This window comes from Pongo abelii, chromosome 16 (assembly GCF_028885655.2).
Source record: "Pongo abelii isolate AG06213 chromosome 16, NHGRI_mPonAbe1-v2.0_pri, whole genome shotgun sequence".
Lineage (NCBI taxonomy): Eukaryota > Metazoa > Chordata > Mammalia > Primates > Hominidae > Pongo > Pongo abelii.
This window is the reverse complement of record NC_072001.2, coordinates 78230118-78257385: the sequence shown is the minus strand read 5'-3', so window position 1 is coordinate 78257385 and position 27268 is coordinate 78230118. Positions and strand designations below refer to the sequence as shown.

At 50.3% G+C, this 27268-nt stretch overlaps 1 protein-coding gene across 1 annotated transcript; it reads right to left on the bottom strand.

Annotated features, from left to right (window-relative positions):
- Positions 1 to 475: 475 nt before the first annotated feature.
- SCAMP5 (secretory carrier membrane protein 5) lies at positions 476 to 26380 on the bottom strand (the record flags this gene model as incomplete). Its single annotated transcript, NM_001133174.1, is given in 7 exon segments — positions 476 to 3197; positions 3449 to 3566; positions 4011 to 4112; positions 5238 to 5394; positions 9170 to 9298; positions 10130 to 10184; positions 26286 to 26380. Coding segments are annotated over 6 exon segments (708 nt in total). The 3' UTR covers positions 476 to 3002.
- Between the last annotated feature and the right edge of the window lie 888 nt (positions 26381 to 27268).

Below are 27268 nucleotides of genomic sequence, written 5' to 3'. Positions count from 1 at the left end.
CCACGCTGGAGTGCAGTGGCGCGATCTTGGCTCACTGCAAGCTCCGCCTCTTGTGTTCACGCCATTCTCCCGCCTCGGCCTCCCGAGTAGCTGGGACTACAGGCGCCCGCCACCTCGCCCAGCTAATTTTTTGTATTTTTAGTAGAGACGGGGTTTCACTGTGTTAGCCAGGATGGTCTCGATCTCCTGACCTCGTGATCTGCCTGTCTCAGCTTCCCAAAGTGTTGGGATTACAGGCGTGAGCCACCGTGCCCTGCTGATCCAGCCTGCTTCTTCCACTTCCTCCTCCCAAGGCAGGGGGCCTAGGTGGCAATTTCATCACCTACTGAAGGCTGCCTCAGGGTCGTATGGCTCTAGGTCTCGGGGAATGACAGACCACAGATCCACCCAGCCCCCATACTTTCAAGCCCCGGCCCCACAGCCCGCTGTGAGGCTCCACGCAAGCCCACAGGAAGACACATGACACAGCAGAACACACAGGGCCAAATGTTCCCCTTTATTATGGTTCACTCAGTTACCAAAGACAGACACATTGGCTCAGGCAGCTCAACTGCCAGCTGGGGAACGTCCAGCTCCAGAAATAGGGAGCAGCAGCGGCACCAGGAGAATGGCAAAGCAGGTCACTGAGACCCCAGGATTGACCTGGGCCCTCCTTCACCCAACCCCAGGCCAGACCTTCCTACAAACATGAATGTGTGCCCTGCCCCCACTTCTCATACTGGTTCTCTCCCCGGGAAAGTGCATAGTTGCCTGGAGATGCAGCATCCCAGGGCCTGAACAAGCTGGGCCACACACTGGGATCAGGCTTTCCCAAGGGTAGAGCCAGAGCGTGGCCATATAGGTCCGAGCCAAAGAGGCAGGTAGGACAGGAAACTGATTGGAGGTAACATCCAACAGGTCATGGGTGCTAGGCAGGGAGCTGGATCACAGGCCTCCTGGAGCTACCAGAGAGAGAAGGGAAAGGGAGCCAAAGGTCTGGGGTAGGGGAGAGGAAGGGAAAGGGAAGAAGGGCCTAGACCTAGGTACCTTTTCAGGTACCAGGGACTGTGACCATTGCTCCCTAGAGAGAAAATGGGAGAGGGGAGAGGCAATTACATTTTGTGGCCCAAACCTAAAGGACCATCAGGAAGAGAAATTCCGGAGGCCCCTGGCTCAGGATGGCCTGGAAGCCTAGGTATTGGGTTCCAAGCTGAAGCCAGGCCAGAGTAGCCAAGTGGGGTTCGGATTTTTGTCCAAACAGCTCAGGCAGGCTTCTGTTGGGAGAAGGGAAGGTGGGAAATGGGCAGATGCTCTTTGGGTGAGAACGTACTCCCCTTCAGGCCCCGCACACAGCTGGAGCCTCTACCAGCCATGTTCTCACACCGCTTGGAACAGAACAGCCCCACGGACCTAAAACCACTCTCCTGAAAGTGGTAGGGAGTTCCGACTGGGTGAGGACAAGCCAAGACCAAGGTCTGTAGGCAGAGGGTAGCAAGTTACCTTGATTTGGAAAACAAAACAAAACTAAAGCCAGAGAGCCTCCCCTCCCACCCTGCCTAACCTGAAATCCCATTCAGGCTATTGTGCTTGCAGCCAGGACTGGGCCTGTGCTTCTGCTTGGGCCCTGAGTTCAAGTGCCCAGAACTGCCCTGTGACCAAGAGCAAGCCAGGGTGGGGGAAGGCATGCTCCCCTCTCACTGGGCCCTGCCTGCCTTCTCCTCTGACCTTCCCTCCATGCCTAGCCCTCTGAGCCCTGTCCCTTCTATCAGATCCAAACAGAACAGCTACTGCTCCCAGGAATCCAACAGTCACCGAGAGATACCTAGATGCCACAGTGTGCTGGAGCCAGCCAGACCTCCCCCAGGGACCAACCATTACTGACATGCCCTCTGCTCCAGCTGTGCCTTTACATCTGACAACTGCCCAGCACGTCCCAACTCCTCAGGGAAGGCAGTAAGGCAGATGCCACCTGGCACATGGTGGGATCAGGGTAGGAGAATCAAGCCACAGCAGCTGGGGGCATGGGGAGGAGGCAGAGGGACATAGGCAGAGGGGCTCAAGGGGGCTCTGGGGAGAGAAGGAGGGGAAGGCAGGGGAGAGAAAAGATGAGCCTGCCCCTGCAGATCAAACTCTCAGGCCCAAGCAGACTCACCCCTACATTTTCATCCCCTGGGGGTCAGGTACCCAGGTGGGCTCTGCACCCCCAGCTGTGTGCCCCTCCTACATCAGGGGTAAGGCCCAGCTCCCCATCAGCTTCCTTGAACTGTAAATCAGATTAGATTTGGGGATCTGGGCTCAGTCTCAGGAGCGGATAAAACTGGGACACTTAGCCTTGGGGAAGACAAAGAAAAGCCACATAGGAAAGGGACAGACAGACCATGGGCAAGGGAAGATAGCACAGGGAATGTGACATCAGGGAACAGATGAGGGAGGAGGAGGCTGAAGGAGGGGAGGCCTGGAGGGATGAAAAGAGCAAGGGAATATCTCTGGCCTGCACCCTCTCACCCACCACCAAGAGTGCTAAGTACTGTTACTTCCCAGGAAGACTGAAAGTAGAAACAGTTCCAGCTCATAACCCTGGGAAGGGGCCAGTCTTTCTGCTATGCATCCCCTGGCCCCGTGAGGGGTCCCTGGGCCAGGGTCAGAGGGGCCAGAGGCAAGAGGGGCAGGTGGAGGGTGGGGGTGGGGGCTGGTTTAGCTCTAAACACACATCTAGCACCACAACAAGAGACCTCCACTGCACACTATTTCACGAGGGGACACAGACACAGCTACTACCGCACGGGACAGCTCCACGTGCAGCCCACAGCTGAGTGCCAAGAGCAGAATCTGAAAGGTGGGGGCTGGGGGACAGACATATACATATATATATATATATATATATATATAACTCTGGTCCTTTGTACAAAGTAGGGAAGGAGAAAAGGGAAGGGGGAACCCTGCTTGGTAACCACAAATGACGATGTGGCTTGAGCCCCCTGTCCCAATGGCCCCAGCTCTGCCACCTGGTAGGCGTGGCTGGTTCACATCTCATTGGAGTACGTGTAGTTGGGGGTGGCGGAATACTGAGTCTGAGGCTGATTCATGGCACCCTGGGCTGCCCCCATGGCTGCGTTCTGGGCCGCCTGCTGCACGTGTGGATTCTTCCACGCCCCTGTGGTCCACTCCTCCTGAGCTTTGCTGAAACTCCCCCCACTTCCCCGGTAAAATTTATGAACCTGTAGGAAAAAGAGTGTAAAGAAGGGTTAATCAAAGAGAAAAGGCAGCCCATCCAGGAAATAGATGGGACCCATCTGTAAAAAAAAACACTGCTCCCTCCCCATGAATGCCTCTGTAGGAGAGTCCTGCAGGCCGTTCCAGAGTGAGTCCCTTGGAGACCTCGGGATCCTCTTGTAACTTGGAGGAGGGCTTGTTTCAGAACATGGCCCCTTCCCAAGGCCACCTTCTCACCCTTGAGGGGACCACGTACCATGCTGAGGGCGATGAAGGAAAAGACGGCCATCACTGTGAACATGACAGTGGGAATTAGCATCACCACCGCCGAGCCAATGTTCGTTCCGAAGAAGGAGATGGTAGCAATCCAGCCGCTGCAGGGAGGACAATGTTGGGCTGCGGGCAGGACAAGAGGTGCCCAGGAGCCCCCCGCTAGAGGAAGGGACCATCTCATAGCCACAGGGAGGAAACATATCACTAGATGCAGAGGGACCATCTTACTGATACCCAAAGAGCCTGTGCCAGTGGCTCAGGAAGACCCCTTCCCTGTGGCTCAGAGGTGCTCTTCAGATACAACACTTTCTTCCCCCAGGTTTTCCTATAATCCCTGACACCCCTCAGCCCCCAAGAAACCACTGCCAGGTTCTCCTTCCCTCTGATGCTATGGCTGTACTACTACACTATCCCGAATCCTCTCACTCTCCCAACAACCCATCACTCAGGCCCCATAGGCTAGGCAGCTTAGCACACAAAGGTAAGCAAAAGATACACCCACAATGCCACCCTTGCCAGCCCCAGGCCACACCCCTGCCTCTTACCAGACGCCCCAGCCTGGGATGCCCACGGCCTGGATGATGCTGATGACCAACTGAGCCATGAAGGTAAAGAAGAATGCCATGAAACTGAAGGAGCTGTCAGTCCTGCGGCAGAGGAGGTGGCTCCCGTCACCTGGGCAGAGGGCCAGGGCTTCCCTGCCTTCAAGGCCCCCAAGCCCTTCCAAGTTTAAGTGCATAATAGACAGAAGACATTTAAAGGCCTTAATTGAGAGGTCAGAATGGGGTAGTTTTACCCATACATCTTTGCAAGTTTCCATGTGGTAGACCTGTGTGTTGCAACATTACACAGGGAGGGATTTCCTCATGAACAGACCACCCACTGGTACGTGGATGGACGGCCTCATTGGCATAGAAATAGATGGCTCCATTGAGGCAGGAATAAACAGTCTCATTGTCAAGGGGATGGACAACGGCACCAAGACAGCTAGCTCCACTGGCACATGGATGAATGGTCCCGTAGGCTCAGAGATAGAAAGTCTCACTGGCACTAGAATGGACACCCTATTGGCACCAAAATCGTAGCTAATTGGCACTTAGATGGATGGCCTGATTGGCACAAAGAGATTTAAGGCCCCATTAGCATTGAGATGGATATTCTGCTGGCACCAAGACAGATAGCCTTGGTAAACTGATGAATCCTCACATTGGCACAAAGATTGAAAATGCCATTTGGCACTAGGTAGACACCCACTGGCACCAAGACAGCAAGCCCCACTGATACGTGGATGGGTGTTCCCTTTGGCACACAGTTGGATGACCTCATTGCACATGAACAGTGTCAATGGTACATGGCTGGCTGGTCCCATTGGCACATGGATAGATGGTGTCCTTGGCACCAAGTCAGCTAGCCCCACAGGTACTAGGATGGGCAGCTCCACCAAGACAGGCAGCCCCACAGGCAAAATTTAACATGCAGCTGCCCGAGGAAGGGGATGACAGAAGAAAACATAGGCTTGGTCTCTCTATATTTCCCCCACCCAAGGGTAGAGCAAGGAGGAAAGGAACTAACTCTCAGCCCTCTCACCTCAACCTGGCACCCCCAGAAAGCCCAAGCCCTACCTAGCAATCTGAGCCAAAGGTGAACAAGGGAAAGTGAGTTTGGGGGAGGGTAAAAAAAAAAAAAAAAAAAGAAGTGAGAAAAGATATGGAGAAGAGACAGGGGAGACAGGCAGAGACGGTTAGGCACTGCGGTTAGCACCAACCACTTACTTGAAGGCCTTGTAAATGGGCCGAAACCAGCAGACGTAGGAGCAGGGTGTGAAGAGGATGAGCCAGAGAAAGGCGAGGCCAAAGTTGGTGGCTCCCCCGCCTCCGATCAGCCACGCGAGACAGCCCACCAGGTTCACGGCCAGCGTGACGCTGTTCACTGCAGGCCCAGGAGCACATGCACACATAGAGACAGACACCCAGGCCCATAGAGAGACACATGAGCACCCGGACATGGGCACACACACACCAGTAACGCAACAGAGACCCACAATCAAGCCAGGCCAACAGCGCAGACAAGCACAGAGAGATGCAGACACATTCACAGATTCACACCCACACAAAAGACCCACAACCCATACCAACAAATACATATAGAGACACATGAGACACACATACACACACAGAGGAGTAAAGACTGTAAGAATGCAAGCTGGGAGCTCGAACCAACCCCCACCCCTCAACCCTAGCACCCACTCCTGAGAAATCTGGAGAGCACAGCCTCCAGAACCCAGAGCTTCTGTTCAGCAAGCCCCTTGGAAAGGCCCCAAAGCCTCAGGGTGGTAGAAATGCTCTTGTCCTTATAAGAATGGCTTCAGCCCCTGACCCTCCCAGACTCACAGCAATCACCAAGCCCAAGACATGGGAAACTGACCTTACACTTTCTCTTTCGAGATAGGGGCATGGAAAGGGAAAAATAAAAGGCCTTGTGGAAACATCTCTTCTAGCCATTGTGCCATCTACCTTGCACTTAAATGGGGCAGGCATTGGCAGCTGGAATCTCGGTCTTTATCTAATTTATTTCTTTTTTTTTTTTTTTTTTGAGATGGAATCTCGCTCTGTTGCCCAGGCTGGAGTGCAGTAGTGCGATCTCGGCTCACTGCAACCTCCACTTCTCAGGTTCAAGCGATTCTCCTGCTTCAGCCTCCTGAGTAGCTGGGATTACAGGCACCCGCCATCACACCCAGCTAATTTTTGTATTTTTAGCAGAGATGGGTTTTCACCAAGTTGGCCAGGCTGGTCTCGAACTCCTGACCTCAGGTGATCCACCTGCCTTGGCCTCCCACAGTGCCGGATTATAGGTGTGAGTCACTGTGCCCAGCTATCTAATCTATTTCTTAGATAACTCTAATGCCGGCTCCTTGAAGAAGGCTTCCTTTGCTACTGCAACCTCATCATCTCCCATCCCTTTGACCTTCTACAGACCTGGGCTGCTCTCAAGTTTCCCCAGATATAAATCCCAGCCCATCAACCAGACTAAAAGTTCCCCAAGAACAGGACCCAGGCTCCCCCTCCTCTGTCCCCACCTCATCTAGCTGAACTAGGAGGCACAGTGTCACTGAGTCACGGCCAGCAGGGACCTCAAAGATTTACAGATAAAAGCAATGCTGGTACTAACACACACGCACATCATTATCTAACATAAGGGCACTCCCTTCCTTGAAAACAAAGCTAAGTCCACAAAGACCTGCTGAATAAACAAAGGAAGGAGGGCTCAATCATGGCCTCAAACAGCCAGGCATCTGTGATCCTGTCTTCTGAATAGAACCTTAAGCACCTCAAGGGTTATATACATTTCCCTGGGAGTAAAGCACCTGTGGGTGCCTAGTGAGGACTTAAGGAGATATTTATAGCCCTTAAATCCAGCTACTGGATGAGATGTTCGCAGGAGTTGAGTTCCCAGAGCCCAGGTCAGACAAAGTGACCTCCAAACTTGGCCTGACCACCGTGTCACCCATCTCAGGGCCCCTCATAATAAGTGGGCATTTCTTCCTATACATTTCAGCTGTATTTCCTCTATCCCTGTTCATTGCCCCAAAATCTCCTGAAGGCTTGGTGTTAAAAACTGATTTTATTTGCTCTTTATATAGAAAAGACACTAACCTATTATATTGGTTAACATCTCTCCCCAGTCCAACCTGCCCCAGCTCCCTTGCTCAAACACCTCTGCTGCAATTATTCTGCTTCCTCTCTGGAATGGATACCCATGGGCTCAGCCCCTCTTTCTCTCTAGCCATCAGCTTCTTTCTGTCTTCACTCTTCTCCTTATCCAGCTTAGATTCCATAATTCATTACTCATTTTCTTATTCCCTCCCCTGCCCTGCCTTCTGGCCACACTCACCCTAGATGAACATAATTCTCATCTGTACCTGAGCTGAATGTTGCTAAGAAAAAAAGGGGACCCCATGAGGAAGACTGTAAATTCACATCAGCCAACGTCAAATGAACTTTGTGTGTGGCCCAGAAATCTTAGGGGCTGGGTTTCTTTGGAGTGTCCTCACTCTCCGTCGACAAACATGGCCTCATTGTGAGCCCACTCTCCCCACTACATCATATTTGATGGAAAAAGTGGAAGTCATCAGAGGTACCTTCCTCATTTGCTTCCTAACATCTACAGACTTACCCACACCTGTCCCATCCCCCCCTTCTCTTAGGTTACACGGTGGGAGATCCCTTCTTCACTCAAAGGCCAAGCCAGGCCTTGAAACTGAGTCTGTCTGCCCCATCCTCTTCCTACCATGCCATGAGGGACCTGCTGCAAAGACAGCATATTTTACCACCTTGCCGGCACGTGCAAGCAACTGCCCAGGTAGGCAGCTAAGTGAAGGCCTCACTCAGGGCAGTGTCACGCATAGCAGAACCCAACTGCAGTCACACTGCGGGTATCTTGGGCTCCTGGGGCTCATACCCAGCACAGGATAGCCAGCTTGCCTTCCCCTCACATGCCTAAGAGGTACCTTCTAACCAGCCTCAGCACAGCCAAGTCTCATCCGCCAAAGAAGATACCTTTCCCACCACCTGCTACAGATCACCAGAAATGAAGCCTTTACACTCTTAACCTTAAAACCTTAGAACATTGATGCTAAGGTTTTCTAAATAAGGAATTCTAGATTATTTAATTATTTTTTTAGAGGCAGGCTCTTACTCTGTCACCCAGGGTGGAGTGCAGTAGCATGATCATAGTTCACTGCAGCCTTGAACTCCTGGGCTCAAGTGATGCTCCCACCTTAGTCCCCTGAGTATCTAGGACTACAGGCATGTGCCGCTATTCCCAGCTAGTTTTTTTTAAAGAGATGGGGTCTTGCTGTGTTGCCCACGCTGGTCTCAAGCTTCTAGGCTCATTGGATCCTCCTGCCTTGGCCTCCTGAGTAGCTGGGACTACAAGTGTGAGCCACCACACAGGCCTGATTTTTTTTATTTTCCGTAGAGACAGGAGTCTTGCTGTGTTGCCTAGGCTGGTCTTAAACTCCTTACCTCAAGTGATCCTCCTGGCTCAGCCTCCCAAAGTGCCAGGATCACAGGTGTGAACCACTGTGCCTGACATTAGACTCTTACAGGTATAGACCACCCAACACAGAGCTGCATGGAACCACAGCAATTGCCAAGCCAATACTCTCTTCTTACAAATGAGGAACCTGCTGCTTGGGAAGAACAGTGACCAGGCAAACTTGATCCCACAGCTCCCAGCTCCCAGTTGAATCCTCCTTTCTCTGAGCAATCTTCCAGAGAAAGCAAGACAAATAAGGCTTTGAGGGAAGGATTCCTCTCCCAATCCAGAATCCTGAGGTCCTGACAGTCCCCAGAGGTTCCCTGGAAAGTTACTCCAGTGGAAGGGAAAGGGGAAGCAAGAAGACAGGGATTACACTGCAGAGAGGGACCCCCGTCCAGACGCTCTGTGAAAAGAGGGTGGAGGGGAAGGAAGGGAGGAGAGGCCTAGATGGGGGAGGTTGAGGGAAACTGAGGCCCAGTCGGGGAGGTGGCCCATGGAAGAAGCCTCTGGGAGCCTGGCAGGGGAAGACTTATGGTCCATGCATATGCCACAAGTGGGACTGAAGGACAGTCAGGCCTGTGGGCACCCCACCCCGCTGCCCAGCATGCCCAGTCTTCCTTCCTCCTCCAGCCACCCTGGCCCACCCCCATCCCATGGCACTCACACATCCAGAGGTAGTAGAGGCGCTTGGTCATGCTGAGATGCTGGGGAGGAATATCTGCCTCGAAGTCTTGGTAGAAACATGGCTTCAGCGGGATGAATTTGGGCAATGGTGGGAAGTTGTTCACTTTCTCTGTGGATGAGACACATTGCACAACATCACCTCCAGTCTTCCACCCGACAATCCAAGATGCCCATCCTTCCCCTGGCTGTGCTGCCCCACTGGCCCCTGTGGCCACCGGCCACTCTGCTTTCCCCACCCAGCCGTCCCTACCTCCCCGGGTCAGCTGTGATGATCCCAAAGTAGCCAAAGGCCCTGAGACTGTGTCACTCAGAATAAAAAACAATGTCACCTTGACAGACATCATTTACTGTCTTTTAATTCTGAATGACACTGTCTCAGGGCCTCAAGGTACCACCCTCTCAACGGGGGCAGCTCCAGGCAGAGGAAGCGGGATGCGTGAGAATCTACAGACATGGGTTCCAGCCTCCACTCAGCATCTGTGCTCTGGGGCAAATCATCGCCCCTCTCTAGACCTCAGTTTATTTGCTGGAGTGGGGGCTGGGCTACACGGTCCCTAAAGTTCCCTCCAGCTCTGGCATTCTATACCTCTGAGCCTTCTGAACCAGAAAAAAAAGGCCTCAGAGTATTAGAAAGCAATAGAGACAGAGGGGAGGAGGGCTGAGCCACCCATGTGGCTAATCAGGCAGATGGACAGTAAGACAAGGACATCAAGGTGCTCAATTCCTGGTCCATAGGACCAAAGATCTGACAGAGGGCTAGACAATGTCATGTTGAGGTTCTCAGACAGGCCTCAGTGGAGAGAGTGGGGAAAGCTTGGGGACAATAAGATGGAAAGAACCTGGCCTCCAAAGGCTAGGGGAGATAAGGGAACCAGGAAGAGGGCCATCCACGCTATGCTCACTGTCATGTCCTACCCACACAGCCTGCCCCTCTCCTTACCTGCCATGATGTTACCAGCCGGCCCAGTGGCCTGCCCACACCTCTTTGTCCTGAACTGGAAGGAAAGAAAAGCCGGAGAAGGATGAGATCAGGGTCGCACCCAACCCAGTCCCTCTCTACTCCCCATCTGGGCTGCAAGCTCCCCAGGACAGGACCCAGCACATACTCTCACAGTACCGCGAATGCAATGGAGGCAGCTCCCCTCCTCCCAGAGCCACCCTTCCACCAGCTGCATCTTACCAGCTGCTCCTGCCCTCTGCTTCAAGGCACAAAATCTACCCTCCGAAAACCCCATCCAAGGGTAGGAAAGGAACCTGGGAGGGGATCCCATACAGGGAAAGCCAAGTGACATTCTATTCCTTGACCTTGAATTACAGACTGAGCCTCGGCCTGGGTCACAGGCTAGCCTCCCTTTGCTCCTTTTGCCTTTGTGCATTTATTAGGACACTTAAATGGTGCTGGAAGAGAGAATGAGCAAGACAGATGTGGTCCCTGCTCTCCCCATGAAACAGTCAATCACCTCTGCAGTAAATCATACAAAAGGCAAGCACAGCCACCGTGAAAACATACACAGCATGTCACGGTGATCTAATCTGGTCTGGGGAGTCAGGGAAATTAAATTTTTTTAAATAAAAAAACTTTTTTTGAGACGGGGTCTCTCTCTGTTGCCCAGGCTGGAGTGCAGTGGTACAATCCCAGCTCACGGCAGCCTCAGCCTCCCCAGGTGATCCTCCAAGCTCAGCCTCCTGAGTAGCTGGAACTACAGGCATGCACCACCATGCCCAGCTAATTTTTATATTTTTTTTGTAGAGATTGAGTTTTGCCATATTGCTCAGGCTAATTTGAATTCCTAGGCTCAAGCAATCCACCTGCCTCAGCCTCCCAAAGTGCTAGGATCACAGGCATGAGCCACTACACCCAGCCTCAGGGAAATTAAATACAAGTGGTAGTAAAAACCTGAAGAATGAAGAGGCGTTCCCCAGGCAAAATAGCCTTCCAGGCAGATGGGAAAGCATCGTACAGGGACAGTTCCTCACTAGGAAGGAACTTCACACTTTTTTTTTCTTAGACAGGGTCTCACTCTGTCACCCAGGCTGGAGTAAAGTGGCACTCCTGGGCTCAAGCCATCCTCCTGCCTCAGCCTCTTGAGTAGCTAATAGGGACAGACTACCATGCTAATTTTTTAATATTTTGTAGAGAGGAGGTCTTGCTGTGTTGCACAGCTAGTCTCAAATTCCTGGCCTCAAGCAATCCTCCCGCTTTGGACTCCCAAAGCGCTGGGATTATAGGCATGAGCCACCCATCATAAGGGAAAGAAAGCCACTATGGCCAAAGCAGAGTGCAAATGAGGGGGCAGCAGATGAGGCTGGAGAGGCAAGGTGGGCAGGATGTGCTTCCTGAGACTCTTAGGAGACAAGTTTGAAGGGGTCTTGGTTTTAAGGAGTAGGGGAAAGGGAGCAATTGGAAGACTCCCTGCCCACTCTACCCCAAGTGGATGGTGGGGACCCATCATGACAAGCCTGTGTGAGACGAGGCGGAGGTTCCAGGGGAGGACAAGCAGCTGTGCTAGGGACATGCAGGGTAGAGATGCTGGGGGACACCTGGACAGGGCGTCTTATAGGAATCTGGAGGGTACAAACATGCTCTGCTCCTGGGAGTTCAGCAGGAGGCCTGGCTGACCCATGCTAAGTAATCATTGGCAAGCTAAGGCCAAGGAAACCAAGCAGCAATCACCTTGTTAGAACAGTAACTTTGGTGGACATTTATATAGTCAACAGCAGAAAATGGTCCACAACCAAGTGCTAAGGCAATGCAACATTTAAAAGCTGGGCAGAAATTTGCTTAAAGTTTTGGAACAGGAAAAACTAAATCTATGGTGTTAGAAGTCAAGATAGTATTACCCTTGATGGGGCAGCGACTGGGGGCCCGGCATCTGTTCCTGGTCAGGGTGCTGGATACACAAAGGTATGGATTTTGTGAACATTCTCCAAGCATACAGTTACAACTTATGCAATCTCCTGTGTGTTAGACTTCCATGAGAAGTTTGCTTTAAAATAAAAACTTCAGGCTGGGCGTAGTGGCTCACACCTGTAATCCCAGCATTTTGGGAGTCCGAGGCAGGAGGATCACTTGAGCCCAGTAGTTTAACACCAGTCTGGCCAACACAGTGGGACTCCATCTCTACAAAAAATAAAAAATTAGGCAGGCACGGTGGTGTGTGCCTGTAGTCCCAGCTCCTCAGGAGGCTGAAGTGTGAGGATTGCTTGAGTCCAGGAGGTAGAGGCTGCAGTGAGCCATGACTGCACCGCTGCACTCCAGCCTGGGCAACAGAGCAAGACTGTCTCAAAGGAAAAAAGCACACACACACACACACACACACACACAAACTTCTAGCATTCCCGTCAAATTCTTCTGGACCTGATTAAAAGATCGGGCAATTACAATCTTTGGGCTCTTTTGTGATATGGGATCAAATACAGATATAAAAACCCAGTAACATCTACCACAAAAAGAAAAGAGAAGGGTATGATAGAGACAATCAGGAAATGATACCCATACACAGGTGCATTAATTGTGGCACTGTTTTGAATAACAAAGGATTAGAAACCATCAATAGGGGACTGATTAAACCAATGGTACAGTCATACAATGGACTGTTCCGCAGCTATTTTTAAAAATGCAGCTGTTAAAAATTTTAAAAAGAGGAAGCGGTTCTCTGGGTACTGATATGCAAAAATCTCCAAAAACATGAGTAGTTAAAAAAAGCAAGATGTACAACAGTCTGTATGTTATACCTTTCATATTAAAAAAAAGGATGAGAAGATAATAAGAATATATTTTCCCTTTTAACCTAATAATCCTGCTCCTGTTAGTCATTTACCCAGATATAAGAAATGACAAACACATACATTATTCAACATGACACTATTTGCATTAGTAAAATGCTGAAAGCAACCTAAATGTGACTATTTGAATATACGAGGTACATCATACAATAGAGTATTATACAGATGTAAAAAAGAGGCCAGCCACAGTGACTCATACCTGTAATCCCAGCACTTTCAGAGGCGAAGGCAGGAGGATCACTTAAGGTCAGGAGTTTGAGACCAGCCTGGCCAACATGGTGAAACCCCATCGCTACCAAAAAAATACAAAAATTAGCCAGGCATGATGGCATGAGCCTGTAATCCCAACTACTCAGGAGGCTGAGGTGGGAGAATCGCTTGAACCCAGGAGGTGGAGGTTGCACTGAGCCAAGATTGTGCTGCTGCACTCCAGCCTGGGTGACAGAGTAAAACCATGTCTCAAAAAAAAAAAGAATAAAGATGAGCTCAGTAAACTGCTGTGGAAAGCTTTCCAGGATACATTAAGTAAAAAAAAAAAAAAAAAGCAGAGCACAAAAAGTGTAAATCATATGCTACCCCTTATGTAAGAAAGGGGAAGTAAGAATGCACATATGAATTTGCTTATTTTTGCAAAAGAAACACAGGAAGAATCAACCAGAAAGTAATGAAATAGTCACCTACATAACGGAAGGGCTAGGATGAGTAGAGAGACTTCCATTCTTTATATACTTATTAAGAAGCTTTTTTAATATACTTGTACACATAAAATGACTTCCATATTTCAAAAATTTAAACCAAAAAGAAAAGCAAACTCTAAAACTGAAACAAAAACAAATCAAGCTAACTATACTTTAAATTGACAACAATCTCACAGACCAAAAAAAAAAAAAAAAAGAGCCCAAGTAACTTGATCACAGTAATTCTGTGTTCTCTTAGAAAGATAAACCTCAAGGGCAAAAATAACTGCAAACAGGCCGGGTGCAGTGGCTCATGACTGGAATTCCAGCACTTTGAGACACCAAGGCAGGTGGATCGCTTGAGCCCAGGAGTTCGAGACCAGCCTGGGTAACACAGCAAGACCCCGTCTCTACAAAAAATACAAACATGGCCAGGCATGGTAGCTCACGCCTATAATCCCAGCACTTTGGGAGGCCGAGGCGGGTGGATCACGAGGTGAAGAGATCAAGACCATCCTGGCCAATATGGTGAAACCCCGTTCTCTACTAAAAATACAAAAATTACCTGGGCGTGGTGGCATGTGCCTGTAGTCCCAGCTACTTGGGAGGTTGAAGCAGAAGAATTGATTGAACCTGGGAGGCAGAGGTTGCAGTGAGCCGAGATCGTGCCACTGCCCTCCAGCCCAGCGACAGAGCAAGACTCCGTCTCAAAAAAAAAAAAAAAATACAAACATTAGCGGAACATAGTGATGTGCGCCTGTAGTCCCAGCTTCTCATGAGGCTGAGGTGGGAGGATCACTTGAGCTCAGGAAGTCGAGGCTGCAGTGAGGTGTGTTTGCGCCACTGCACTCCAGCCTGGGCGACAGAGCAAGACCCTGTCTCAAAAAAAGAAAAAGAAACTGCAAACAAGTCATGAATTTTAGCAGGTTTACTCTTACTGCTGGTACTGCTGTGATGACTCTAAAGTTTTGCCTGTATACTACAGGAGAGGGCAAATGAGTCAGTGTGCTGATTATTTGGGGAAGGTGGGTTCTCACTGTAGGAGGAGACAGAATACAGACCGCGGAAAGGTAAGAAAGAGCCTTGTGGTGTTGGATTCAAAGCAGAGGTATCAGTATGAACACAGAATTTTAAAAATATATATGGCTGGTCCCAAGCCAGGAAAAGGAAATACAAGGTTAGCCTGGAACATCTTGTGGTATCATAAAGAAGAAAGTACTTAATAACTAATGGAGGCAAGTCAAAAGGACACAAGAACCAGTCTGAAAGGGCTACCACCAACCAAATTTGGGACAATAGACTATAAAAAGTAATAACCACGTGGATTTTTTCCTCTTTTTTTTTTTTTTTTTTTTTTCTTGAGACAGAGTCGCGCTCTGTTGCCCAGGCCAGAGTGCAGCAGCATGATCTCAGCTCACTGCAACCTCTGCCTCCTGGGTTCAAGTGATTCTTCTGCTTCAGCCTGCCAGGTAGCTGGGCTTACAGGCACCCGCCACCACACCCAGCTAATTTTTTTTTTTTTTTTTTTTTTTTTTTGAGATGGAGTCTCACTCTGTCGCCCAGGCCAGAGTGCAGTGGCGTGATCTCAGCTCACTGCAAGCTCCGCCTCTCTCCTGCCTCAGCCTCCCGAGTAGCTGGGACTACAGGCGCCTGCCACCACACCTGGCTAATTTTTTTGTATTTTTTTAGTAGAAACGGGGTTTCACCGTGTTAGCCAGGATAGTCTCGATCTCTTGACCTCGTGATCCGCCCACCTCGGCCTCCCAAAGTGCTGGGATTACAGACGTTAGCCACCGTACCCAGCCAATTGTTATATTTTTAGTAGAGACAGGGTTTCACCATGTTGGCCAGGCTGGTCTTGAACTCCTGGCCTCAAGCCATCCACCCACCTTGGCCTCCCAAAGTGCTGGCATTACAGGCATAAGCCACAGTGTCTGGCCCACATGGACTATTATTTTTTTTTAATCCATGAGTCCAAAGTGACATTATTATTTTATTTTTTAAAAGAGAGGGAGGGCCTGGCTCAGTGGCTCACATCTGTAATCCTAGCACTTTGGGAGGCCGAGGCAGGAGGATCACAAGGTCAGGAGTTCGAGACCAGCCTGGCCAACACAGTGAAACCCTGTCTCTACTAAAAATACAAAAAATTAACTGAGCATGGTGGTGGGCGCCTGTAACTCCAGCTACTCCAGAGGCTGGGGCAGGAGAATAGCTTGAACCCGGGAGGTGGAGGTTGCAGTGAGCCAAGAGCACGCCACTCCACTCCAGCCTGGGTGACAAGAGCTAGACTCCATCTCAAAAAACCAAAGCAAAAAAAAAAAGAGAGAGGGAGGCCGAGGCAGATCCCTTGAGGTCAGGAGTTCAAGACCAGCCTGGCCAACATGGTGAAACCTTGCCTCTACCAAAAAATACAAAAAATAACCAGGCATGGTAGCACATGCTTGTAGTCCCAACTACTCAGGAGGCTGAGGCAGGAGAATCGCTTGAACCCGGGAGGCGGAGGTTGCAGTAAGATGAGATCGCGCCACTGCACTCCAGCCTGGGTGACAGAGTGAGACTCCGTCTCAAAAAAAGAAAGAAAGAAAGAACATCATGTGCCTCCTGCTATGCTGTGCACAGAAGGACTCAAGGTCATGTATGAATACTGTTGCCAAAAAAATGTTTAATCTGAAAATAATTATGAAAAAACAATCCAACAAATTGAGATTGTGGGAAATTCTACGAGACAAATGTTAATGTCATGAAAGACAGAAATTGGCAGGGGGAATTTATCTAAATTAATGGAGACAAAAGAGGCATGCAACCAAATGCAACGGGGAAGCCTGTCAGATTTGTTTTTTTTTTTGAGACGGAGTTTCGCTCTTATTGCCTAGGCTGGAGTGCAATGGTGCAATCGTGGCTCGCCGCAACCTCCGCCTCCCCGGTTCAAGCGATTCTCCTGCCTCAGCCTCTGGAGTAGCGGGATTACAGACATGCGCCACCACGCCCAGCTAATTTTGTAGTTTTAGTAGAGATGGCGTTTCTCCATGTTGGTCAGGCTGGTCTCGAACTCCTGACCTCAGGTGATCTGCCCGCATTGGCCTCCCAAAGTGCTGGGATTACAGGCATGAGCCACCGCACCAGCCTGGATCTTGGATTTTTTTTTTTGGAGACAGAGTCTCGCTCTGTCACCCAGGCTGGAGTGCAGTGGCGCGATCTCAGCTCACTGCAAGCTCTGCCTCCCGGGTTCAAGCAATTATCCTGCCTCAGCCTCCCAAGTAGCTGGGACTACAGCCGCACGCCACCACGCCCAGCTAATTTTTGTATTTTTAGTAGAGACTGGGTTTCACCATGTTGGGCAGGATGGTCTCCATCTCTTGACTTCGTGATCCGCCCGACTCAGCCTTCCAAAGTACTGGGATTACAGGCGTGAGCCACCGCGCCCAGCCAGGTCCTGGATTTTAAAATCACAGCTATAAAGGACATTTTTAGGACAACTAGAGAAACTTGAATATAGGCTGCATAGTAGATACTACTATTCACTATTAAATTTCTTGGGTATTGTGTGTGTGCATGTTTTTGTTTCTTTCTTTCTTTTTTTTTTTTTGAGACAGGGTCTCATTCTGTCACCCAGGCTGGAGGAATGCAGCAGCACAATCACAGCTCACTGCAGTCTCAATCTCCCAGGCTCAAGAGATCCTCCAGTCTCAGTCTCCTGAGTAGCTGGGACTAAAGGTGCGTGCCATCATGCCCAGCTAATTTTTGTATTTTTTGCAGAGAGAAGGTTTCACCATGTTGCCTAGGCTGATCTTGAAGTTCTGGGCTTAAGAGATCCACCCGCCTTGGCCTCCCAAAGTGCTGGGATTACAGGCGTGAGCCACCATGCCGGCCTGTAGAACATCTTTGTTCTTAGAAGACACATGCTGGTCTTTAGAAGCAGTGTCTGGTCTGTAACTTCCTTTCAAATGGTTCTGCAAAAAAATTTTATACACATAACATAAAGCAGAAACAGGCATGGTGGTGTGTGCCTGTAGTCTCAGCTACATGAGGAGCTAAGGCAAGATGATCACTTGTGCCCAGGTGTTCGAGCCTTCCGTGAGCAATAAAGCAAGATCCTGTCTCTAAAAAGTAAAAATAGGCCAGACATGGTGAATCACGCCTGTAATCCCAGCACTTTGGGAGACCGAGGCGGGCGGATCACCTGAGGTCGGGAGTTCAAGACCAGCCTGACCAACATGGAGAAACCCTGTCTCTACTAAAAATACAAAATTAGCCAGGCATGGTGGTGCATGCCTGTAATCCCAGCTACTCAGGAGGCTGAAGCAGGAGAATTGCTTGAACCCCGGAAGCGGAGGTTACGGTGAGCAGAGATCACGCCATTGCACTGCAGCCTGGGCAACAAGAGCGAAACTCCATCTCAAAAAAAAAAAGTAAAAATAAAAGATAAAGCAAATGTTGCAAAATGTTAATAATTGATGGGAAAAGGGTATACAGTTGTTCATTGCATTATCTTATTTATTTATTTATTTATTTTAGATAGGGTCTCACTTTGTCACTCAGGCTGGAGTGCAGTGGTGCAATCATAGCTCACTGCAGCCTCGAACTCCTGGGCTCAAGCAATCCTCCCACCTCAGCTTCCCAAGTAGCTGGGAATACAGGTGTGCGCCACCATGCCCAGCTAATTTTTTTATTTTTTGTAGAGACGAGGTCTCGCTACATTGCCCAAGCTGGTCTCAAACCCCCGGGCTCAAGCCATCTACCTGCCCTGGCTTCCCAACGTGCTGGGATTACAGGCATGAGGTCACTGTGCCCAGCCCATTGCCCTATTCTTTAAACTTTTTTGTAGCTTTGAAATTTTTCAAAATAAAAAGTGGGGTGAAATATACATATCTGTATTTGACAATATATGCACAAAGAATCTCTGGAAGAATATCAAGAAAAAAATATGGTAATTGTGGCTCTCTGGGGAACAAAGGAACTGAATGAATATAGAGTAGGTGGGAAGCAGAATATTTACTATATAACTTTATACCATTTCCATATAATTGATGACATCATCAGTTTTAAGACAGACCATTATTTTATTGACCAAAAGTAAGGAAAAACATTGCCAATTTGCAGGCCAGGCACCATGGCTCACGCCTGTAATCCCAGCACTTTGAGAGGCGGAGGTGGGCGGATCACTTGAGGTCAGGAGTTCGAGACCAGCCTGGCCAACACAGTGAAACTCTGTCTCTACTAAAAATATAAAAATTAGCCCGGTGTGACGGCGTGCGCCTGTAATCCCAGCTACACAGGAGGCTGAGGCAGGAGAATAGCTTGAGCCCAGGACGCAGAGGTTGCAGTGAGCTGAGATCATGCCACACTGCACTCCAGCCTGAGTGACAGAGCCAGACTCAATCTCCAAAAAAAAAAAAAGCCAATTTGTAACTGTAAGATGCCAGAAATTTTAAAACACAGACATGAAAATGTTTTCAGAAATATCAAAATGTTCATCTTAGAACTGACAAAATTTGGAACATCTTTGTGAAATGTAAATCGTATAAATGTATTACCTATTCAAAAAAATAAAAAGTCAAGAAAGTTAAGCAGAAAAAAAAAAAGTCAAGCAGAATAGGATAGTTGGAGAAGAATGAGAAGGAGCAGCTGATGAGGCACGAGGAAAGCCCAGAGAGTGTGGAGTCTCCATAGCCAGAGGCAGAGATTGGACAAATGTGACAATGCCACTGAGGGCAGCTCCCATGTGAAAGGATGGCACTACCAGTACTAACGTGTTCATGACACTAACAGCATCAAGTCAGCTGTGAATCCAGCAAGAATAATTTTGGTGGTGACAGTAGTGATAGAGAAACCTGGCTGAGAATATACAGAGAGAATAAAGATAGCGTACTACCTGGGTAGGATATAGGGGTAGGAAGAGGGCCCAGGGAGGGCTGCAGCTGGGGGTCATTTAAGATGGAAATAAGCCAGAGATGTGTAGGATACATAAAAAGGTTGCAATTACAGTAGAGACAGATGTTACCTGATAGACAAAGCCCGTGAAGAGGGAGACACAGGGGCACCAGTGCAAGGAGGTAGACAAGCCTTGATCCTAACAGGTGGGAAGCCGAACGGGATCCAAGCAGATGCAGGCAAGTTTGAGGTCTTAGATGGGCATCAAGAGCATCCTGGATGTCTGCTTCAATTTTCTGTTTTATTATTTTATTTTCACAGGCGTTCAATTTTGTTTTATTTTTTATTTGAGACAGGGTCTCGCTCTATTGCCCAGGCTGGAGTGCAGTGCTGCAATCACAGCTCACTGCAGCCTCAACCTCCTACACTCAATCCATCCTTCCACCTCAGCCTCCCAAGTAGCTGGGACTACAGGTGCGTGCCACCACGCCTAGCTAATTTTTTTGTTTTGTTTATTGGTAGAGATGGGGTTTCACCATGTTGCCCAGGTTAGTCTTTTTTTTTTTTTTTTTGAGACCGAGTCTTGCCCTGTCGCCCAGGCTGGAGTGCAATGGCATGATCTCGGCTCACTGCAACCTCCGCTTCCTGGGTTCAAGCAATTCTCCTGCCTCAGCCTCCCGAGTAGCTGGAATTACAGGCACGTGCCATCGCACCTGGCAAATTTTTTGTATCTTTAGTAGAGACGGGGTTTCACCACGTTGGCCAGGCTGGTGTCGAACTCCTGACCTCGTGATCCACCACCTCAACTTCCCAAAGTGCTGGGATTACAGGCATGAGCCAAGTTGCCTGGCCGCCTAGGTTAGTCTTGAACTCCTGGACTCAAGAGATCCACCCGCCTCAGCCTCCCAAAGTGCTGGGGTTACAGATATGAGCCACTGCACCTAGCGCAATATTCTCTGTGATAGAGGAGACAAGATGAAGGTGAGAGGGAGGAGATAAGCATACAGGACCCAGCAAAATCAAGGAGCAATTCTGACACAGCCTAAGCACTCTGGGAGAGCAGACTCAGAAAGCTGTGGTAACACAGAACACCTCCCTGGTCTGTCTTACAGGAGTCAAGGATGGCTTCATAGATATTGGAGCTGAATTTTTTTTTTTTTTTTTGGAGTCTCGCTGTGTCGCCCAGGCTGGAGTGCAGTGACGCGATCTCGGCTCACTGCAAACTCCGCCTCCCGGGTTCACGCCATTCTCCTGCCTCAGCCTCCCAAGTAGCTGGGACTACAGGCACCCGCCACCACCCCCGGCTAATTTTGTTTTTGTATTTTTAGTAGAGACGGGGTTTCACCGTGTTAGCCAGGATGGTCTCGGCTAGTATCGATCTCCTGACCTCGTGATACGCCCGCCTCAGCCTCCCAAAGTGCTGGGATTACAGGCGTGAGCCACCGCGCCCAGCCTGGAGCTGAATTTTTAACAAGGAATAGGGAGTTGGCTAGGAAAAGAGAATCAGGAAAGCAGGTGTGAAGGTCAGAAGAGCAATAGCACGGCATACTTAAGGAACGAAAGAGGCAGAAGGAGGATGAATCTCAAAGTGAAGGGAGCAAAGGAAAGGCAAAATGGAGTTGAAAGGTAAATGGGGCTAGGTCATCCTGGCCTTGAAGGCCATGGGCAGTATTTGGACTTTGTCCTCAGCGTCATGGGAGCCACTGAAGGATTTTATTCTTCTTCTCCTCAAAAAAAAAAAAAAAAAAAGGCTGGGTGCAGTGGCTCAAGCCTGTAATCCAAGCACTCTGGGAGGCCGAGGCGGATCACGAGGTCAGGAAATTGAGACCATCCTGGCTAACACGGTGAAACGTCGTCTCTACTTAAAAAATACAAAAAATTAGCCAGGCATGGTGGCAGGCCTGTAGTCCCAGCTACTCGGGAGGCTGAGGCAGGGGAATCGCTTGAACCCAGGAGGCAGAGCTTGCAGTGAGCCAAGATCGTGCCACTGCACTCCAGCCTGGGGGACAGAACAAGACTCCCTCTCAAAAAAAAAAAAATGGCCTTAAAGGTTTTTTTAAATATGCCTAGCGCGGTGGCGTGTGCCTGTAGTCCCAGCTACTTAGGAGGCTGAGGCGGGAGGATTGTGTGAGCCCAGGGGTTGGATGCTACAGTGAGCTATGATTGCACCTGTGAATAGTCACTGCACTACAGCCTGGGCAACATAGTGAGACCTCATCTCTAAACTAATTAGTTAATTAATATGCTGCTTTTTAGCTATGTGTAAAAATATATGCAATTAAAAAAAAATCTAAGTGCATAAAGTAGAAAAGTCTTCCCAAAATCCACCTTCTCAGATGCCACTCGTTTAACAGTCTGATCTTTAGATTTGGTGGATTTTGTTGGCTTTCATTTTTAACGTATGTAGAATCATATATGACAAAAATGAGATCATTCTACACACCCTGTTTTATAACCTGTTTTTTTCCACTCAACAATATCTCGTGAAAGTTTTTCATGTTAATGAATACAGATCTATCTCAATCTTTTTAATGACTGGTCGACTGGGTCAACAATGTCCATGGCCATGAAGCAGTCAGGTGACAAGTTGATATGGCAATCAGGAAGTGTTTTATTTTATTTATTTATTTTTGAGACAGTGTCTCTCTCTGTCAGCAGGCTGGAGTGCGCTGGTGCGATCTCGGCCCACTGCAACCTCCGTCTCCTGGGTTCAAGCGATTCCCCTGCCTCAGCCTCCCGAGTGGCTGGGACTACAGGCACACACCACCATGCCCAGCTAATTTTTGTGTTTCTTTATTTTTGTTTTTGTTTGTTTGTTTTTTTGTTTTTGTTTTGAGATGGAGTCTTGCTCTGTCACCCAGGCTGGAGGGCAGTGGCGCGATCTCAGCTCACTGCAAGCTCCGCCTCGGGAAAACATGGGGGTGGTTCCACCTCCCCCACACACACCCCGACCACCCTCTACATGAGCAAAGAGCCTGGGAAGAGTAGTCCAGTTTGGAATACTCCTCCCATGGAATAGAAAGGGGAACTGATGGGAATGAGGAGAGGGGTTTCTATAAGTGATGGAGGGATGGCTGAGACTGGAGACCCTTCCCGGCAGCTCAGGTGACACACAGCCAAAGTGGCACAGTGGTTGAGGGCATGGAGTTCAGAAAGAACAGAGAAGAGGCAATTCATGAGATGGAGAAAATGGAGGTGTCTGAGAACTAGAGGTCTCCTTGAGGTCAGAGCACATAAAGCATTAGTTGGACTGTGGTCAGAGAGAAATACTAGAGTTTAAGATTTCAGAGGTGGCCACATGCCAATGAGGACCACATTCAGATGTAGTTGGTTAAAATGGTGACTGAAAGAGGCACTACCTCCCCTGAGACAATGGGACGTGGAGTGGGAGACTGTGGTCCAGCACTAAAGACCTCCAGGAAAACAAGAAAGCAGAGGGAGAGGAGAAAACAACTAGAACGTAGGGGCCTCAAAGGAGGAGTCTCCTCCCTAACTGGGCTCCAGCCTAACCCCTGTCACTGGTCCCAGACAATCTCCCAAAAGTCTGCTTACAGTTCCAGAGAAGTCAGTGCAGCAAAGTATGAATAATTCAGAGCAGAAAGCAGAGCACAGGGCAAAGCTGCCTTGTTTGTATATAAAGGTTAGGGCAGAGAGAATCTGGGGCTTGAGAGGGTGGTAAAAGACTAGGGTCACAGAAATGCAAGGCTCCAGGCTTCTCTGCCTTTGTTTCCGGGAAGCCTTTGAAATGGGGGGTGAGGGGTTGGTGGGGAAGACAGCAATCACTGGCCTCTGCAAACCAAAGTTCTTTTTTTTTTTTTTTTTTTGAGATGGAGTTTCACTCTGTTGCCCAGGCTGGAGTGCAGTGGCACGATCTCAGCTCACTACAACCTCCTCCACCCAGGTTCAAACGATTCTCCTGCCTCGGCTTCCCTAGTAGCTGGGATTACAGGCATGCATCACCATGCCTAACTAATTTTTGTATTTTTACTAGAGACGTGGTTTCACCATGTTGGCCAGGCTGGTCTCCAACTCCTGACTTCAGGTGATCCACCCGCCTCCGCCTCCTGAAGTGCTGGGATTACAGGCATGAGCCACCACACCGGCCAAACCAAAGTTCATAGACTACAAAACAGGAGCATTAGCAATCTGCTCAACTGATAATCTTTTATAATGGGGATGGGGGCTACACATCCCTCCAAAGATGTAGGCCTAGGGAAACGCCTCCTTAATTATCAATAAGATAGCAGATACTACCTGAATTTTGTTCATGAAACCCTGACTATAATGTATTCCATTCCTTATTGTGAAGCTAGGACAGAAGGCCCCACAGTGGGGAGACTGAGGCCTCTGGCAGCAGACGAGGGTCAAGCCTGGCTTCAGATCAGTCCAGAGCCCTAGGGCTAACTCCAGGGCTCCCTGCTCACCAGTATGGGCCCCTCATCCCTGGCACAGAAATGGTGATTCCTTTTTGCTGCCCAGAGCCAACCTGCTAAGATGGAAGTTTCCCCCTCCTGCTCTACCTCCAATCCCCTCATCCCACTCCTAGCCCCATCTTCAGCCCTGAAATCCCAGAACTATGAATAATCCTCAGAAAACGGCAGTCTCCTGGCCATGCTATCCCTGTCCTACTGATGACTGTTCAGTAGCCTCCTACAGATCTTTGCCTGGCATTCAAGGCTTTGTGCCAGTCAGCTACAAACCTCCCTCCCCACCACCTTTGGCTGCTCACAGGTTGACCTGCCTCCTACACTCCCAGCCTCATGCAGGAGATCATGTCTAGCCACCCCCTCTGCTTCCAGTGCCCCTAAACTGGCAGCACTATCAGCTCCTCTAAGTCCTGCTACCTTCTCACATCCCACCCCTTCTGGGAAGCCTTTCCAAAAATCACTGCTCTGCATCCCGCTGCATACATTTTGAGTCAGTCATTGGGCACTAAGTGTTCACGTCTTCTCCCATAATCTCTTCCTCACTCCCTCCTGGATGGAGTTTCCAGGAGGGACCCAGCACAGAGCACGGTCAATCCATATACTTGCTTAAGACTTGGACACTCTCCCAATGGGTGGGAGGGAGGCAATTAACGCCCTCCCCCAATCAGATTAAGCCCAAAGCTGCTGTCAAACCTGCTATATCACACTTCCTCCGGGAAACCTTCCGAAACTCCCGGCTGGCAGCAGGGAAGGAAGTGCAGCCTGTAAAGGAAATGCTGTGGGGGGCAAGGGGTGGGGACAGGGACAGGGAGGCACAGGGATGGGAGAGGAAAGGAAAAGGAAGAGGGAGAAGAACGGGGGGATGCTCTAAACTAGAACAAGGAGCATCCTCAAGGGAGGTCACTACTTAGTCCTATTATTTCATCCCTAGAGAAAGGTGCTAGAAAGAGATGCCCAGAGAGGGGAGGTGACTTGGGGAACTTGCTTGGAGGTGGCCACTCAGGAAACGGTTAAAGAAATAGCCACAGAGCCCAAGGTCTCTCTCTAGAACTCCCCTCCTGGGACCCCACTAACTCTCCAAGGGGTTTGCTAAACCTAAGACCCTCTTTCAGGGGCCCATTCACCAGAGACAGCCCCCTCTCAGCTCTAGAGAGTTTGCCTTAAGGCTCACCAAGCCCAGAACAAACCTAAGTTAGCAAGACCTGTGTAGCCCCAAACAAAATCTCTCTGCCAATCATGCCCCTGCAAGAACCATCTCCCTCTTTCAGAGCCCTGCTCCGTGAGGCAGAACGTGTAGGGGACAGGTTGCAAATTTCTCCAGACTCCACCACCCCATGGGCAGTCACATGGCTGAGCTCCCAGGCTCAGCCCCCAACAGCTGTGCTCGTTTTCATCCCTGTGCCTTTGCCCATATATTCTCCTGGAATGCCCTCTCTTGCCTCTCCTCCCACCCAAATCCCATCACCTCTGGAAGTCTCCTATTCGCTGGCTGTCGCCTCCCTTTCTCTCTGTGTCCCTGGGAAAGTCTGCCAGGCCCTCACTGACCTCCCTATCGGGAAGCTGGGACATTACCGGTTTAAGCCGCCTATGACAGTGAATGCTTAGTCCCAGTCTCTACTTGGTTCCCCCAACCCCCAGACCAGGAGCTCCCGAGACGGGGGACAAGGATTGGTTCCCAAACACCTCACCTCCATCCTCGTGACCGACTCCGGCCAGCGTTGAAATGAGCCAAATCCGGCGCCCCCAACTCACCACCCAAAGCCCTGATGGAGCCCGCCTGGTGGCCTGGGCCAGCACGCCCGTCGCCTCGCAACCCTGGGGCGGCTGAGGTCCGCCATCCAAAGGTCGGCCGCCCGAGGGAGGTGAGGGAAGTCAACCCGGGTCCACCTGCAGGCGCTAGTTGGAAGGAAAGGCCCAAAGGAAGCCACGGGCACCCCCTTCCAGTCGCCCCCATCCCCGGCCGCGTGCGCCATCTCCAGAAGGCCGGTTTCCAGGGAACGCCAGGTGGGCTGGGGGGGGATGGAGGGCCCAAAGCTCAGGCTCCAGATCCAGGGTCTGACGTCACCCAAAGGCCCAGTTCCCTCTGCGGGAGCCACAGATGGGAATGGGGGGGTTTGGGGGGCTTGGGGGGCCTGGGTGCGCCCTGAGCGCTCTCCCCCAGCCCCAAACAGTAAAGGTCACCTCCACTCCCACCTCTCCAGCAGTTCGGCCTTCTTCCTGAATCCAAAGGCGAAGTGTAGGAGGAACAAAGCTGCAGCCAGCGACCCCCACTCCTCTCGCCCCGCGCCCAGCTTCCCTGCAAAGCTCTCCTCCCAGCCTTCATGCCCAGACTCACCTGCCGCGGCCGTTCGGCTGCCGAAAGGCCGCCGCGCTGCGCTGAGCTGCGCTGCACCCGAGCGATGCGGCACGGAGCCGGCCGCGAGCCGCTCCGGGCTGGGGGCGGGGAGCGCGCGCGCGCGCGCGCCCGAGGCCGTCTCTGCGCGCGCCCGCGCCGCCACTGCCTGCAGCAGTCACTCTCGCGAGACTTCCGCTCTACTACTAAGGCTGCTCCTCCTGAGCTCGCGAGAAGGACGACCCGGCCGCCCCGGCATCTTCCAGGAGCTGTCCGAGGTGCTAGTTCCCGGGCCCCGGCCAGATTAGGTGGTTGACGGGCACCTCAGGGACAAGAGCATGGCGTGTAGGTGGAAGGAAGAGACCCAGAGATGGGAGCCTGGCACCAGCAGCCAGAGCCTCAGCTTCCATATCTGTAAACTGGGGAGACTAACCTCCTATACCGATGCCAGGAGCCTCTGGACGTGCCAGAAAGAAGCGAGAAAGAGCTGAGAGCAAGAGAGTGTGGTGACTGAGGAAGGTCCTTCAGATCTGCGGGCGCCGGGGGAAAGAGAGAACAGAGGACGGAAGATCGGAGATGATATTCAGAGAGGCAAGGACACAGATCCACGGAAAGAAGACATAGGAGGACGAGAAAGAAGAGCTGCAAACAGAGACAGAGACACACGGAGAGACTGAGATGAGAGATCAAGGCCTGGAGAGAAAAAAGACATGGAAAGATAAGATAGGTAAGGGAGCATAATGAAGCAAGAAAGAGGCAAGAAATAGAGACAAATTACGCAAAGGAGCAGGGGGAGAGAGAGAGAGAGAGAGGAGAGGCTTAGAAAAAGAAAGAGACTCAGAAAAAGGAATGAAAGAGACAGTGATATGCAGAGATGAACACCGAGAGAGAGAGTAGAGGCCAGGGTAAATGTTTAAAAACCCAGAGCTTTGGAGGGTTGAGAGAGACCCACTTGGAGAGATGGGCTGGGAGTGAAGACAGGATTT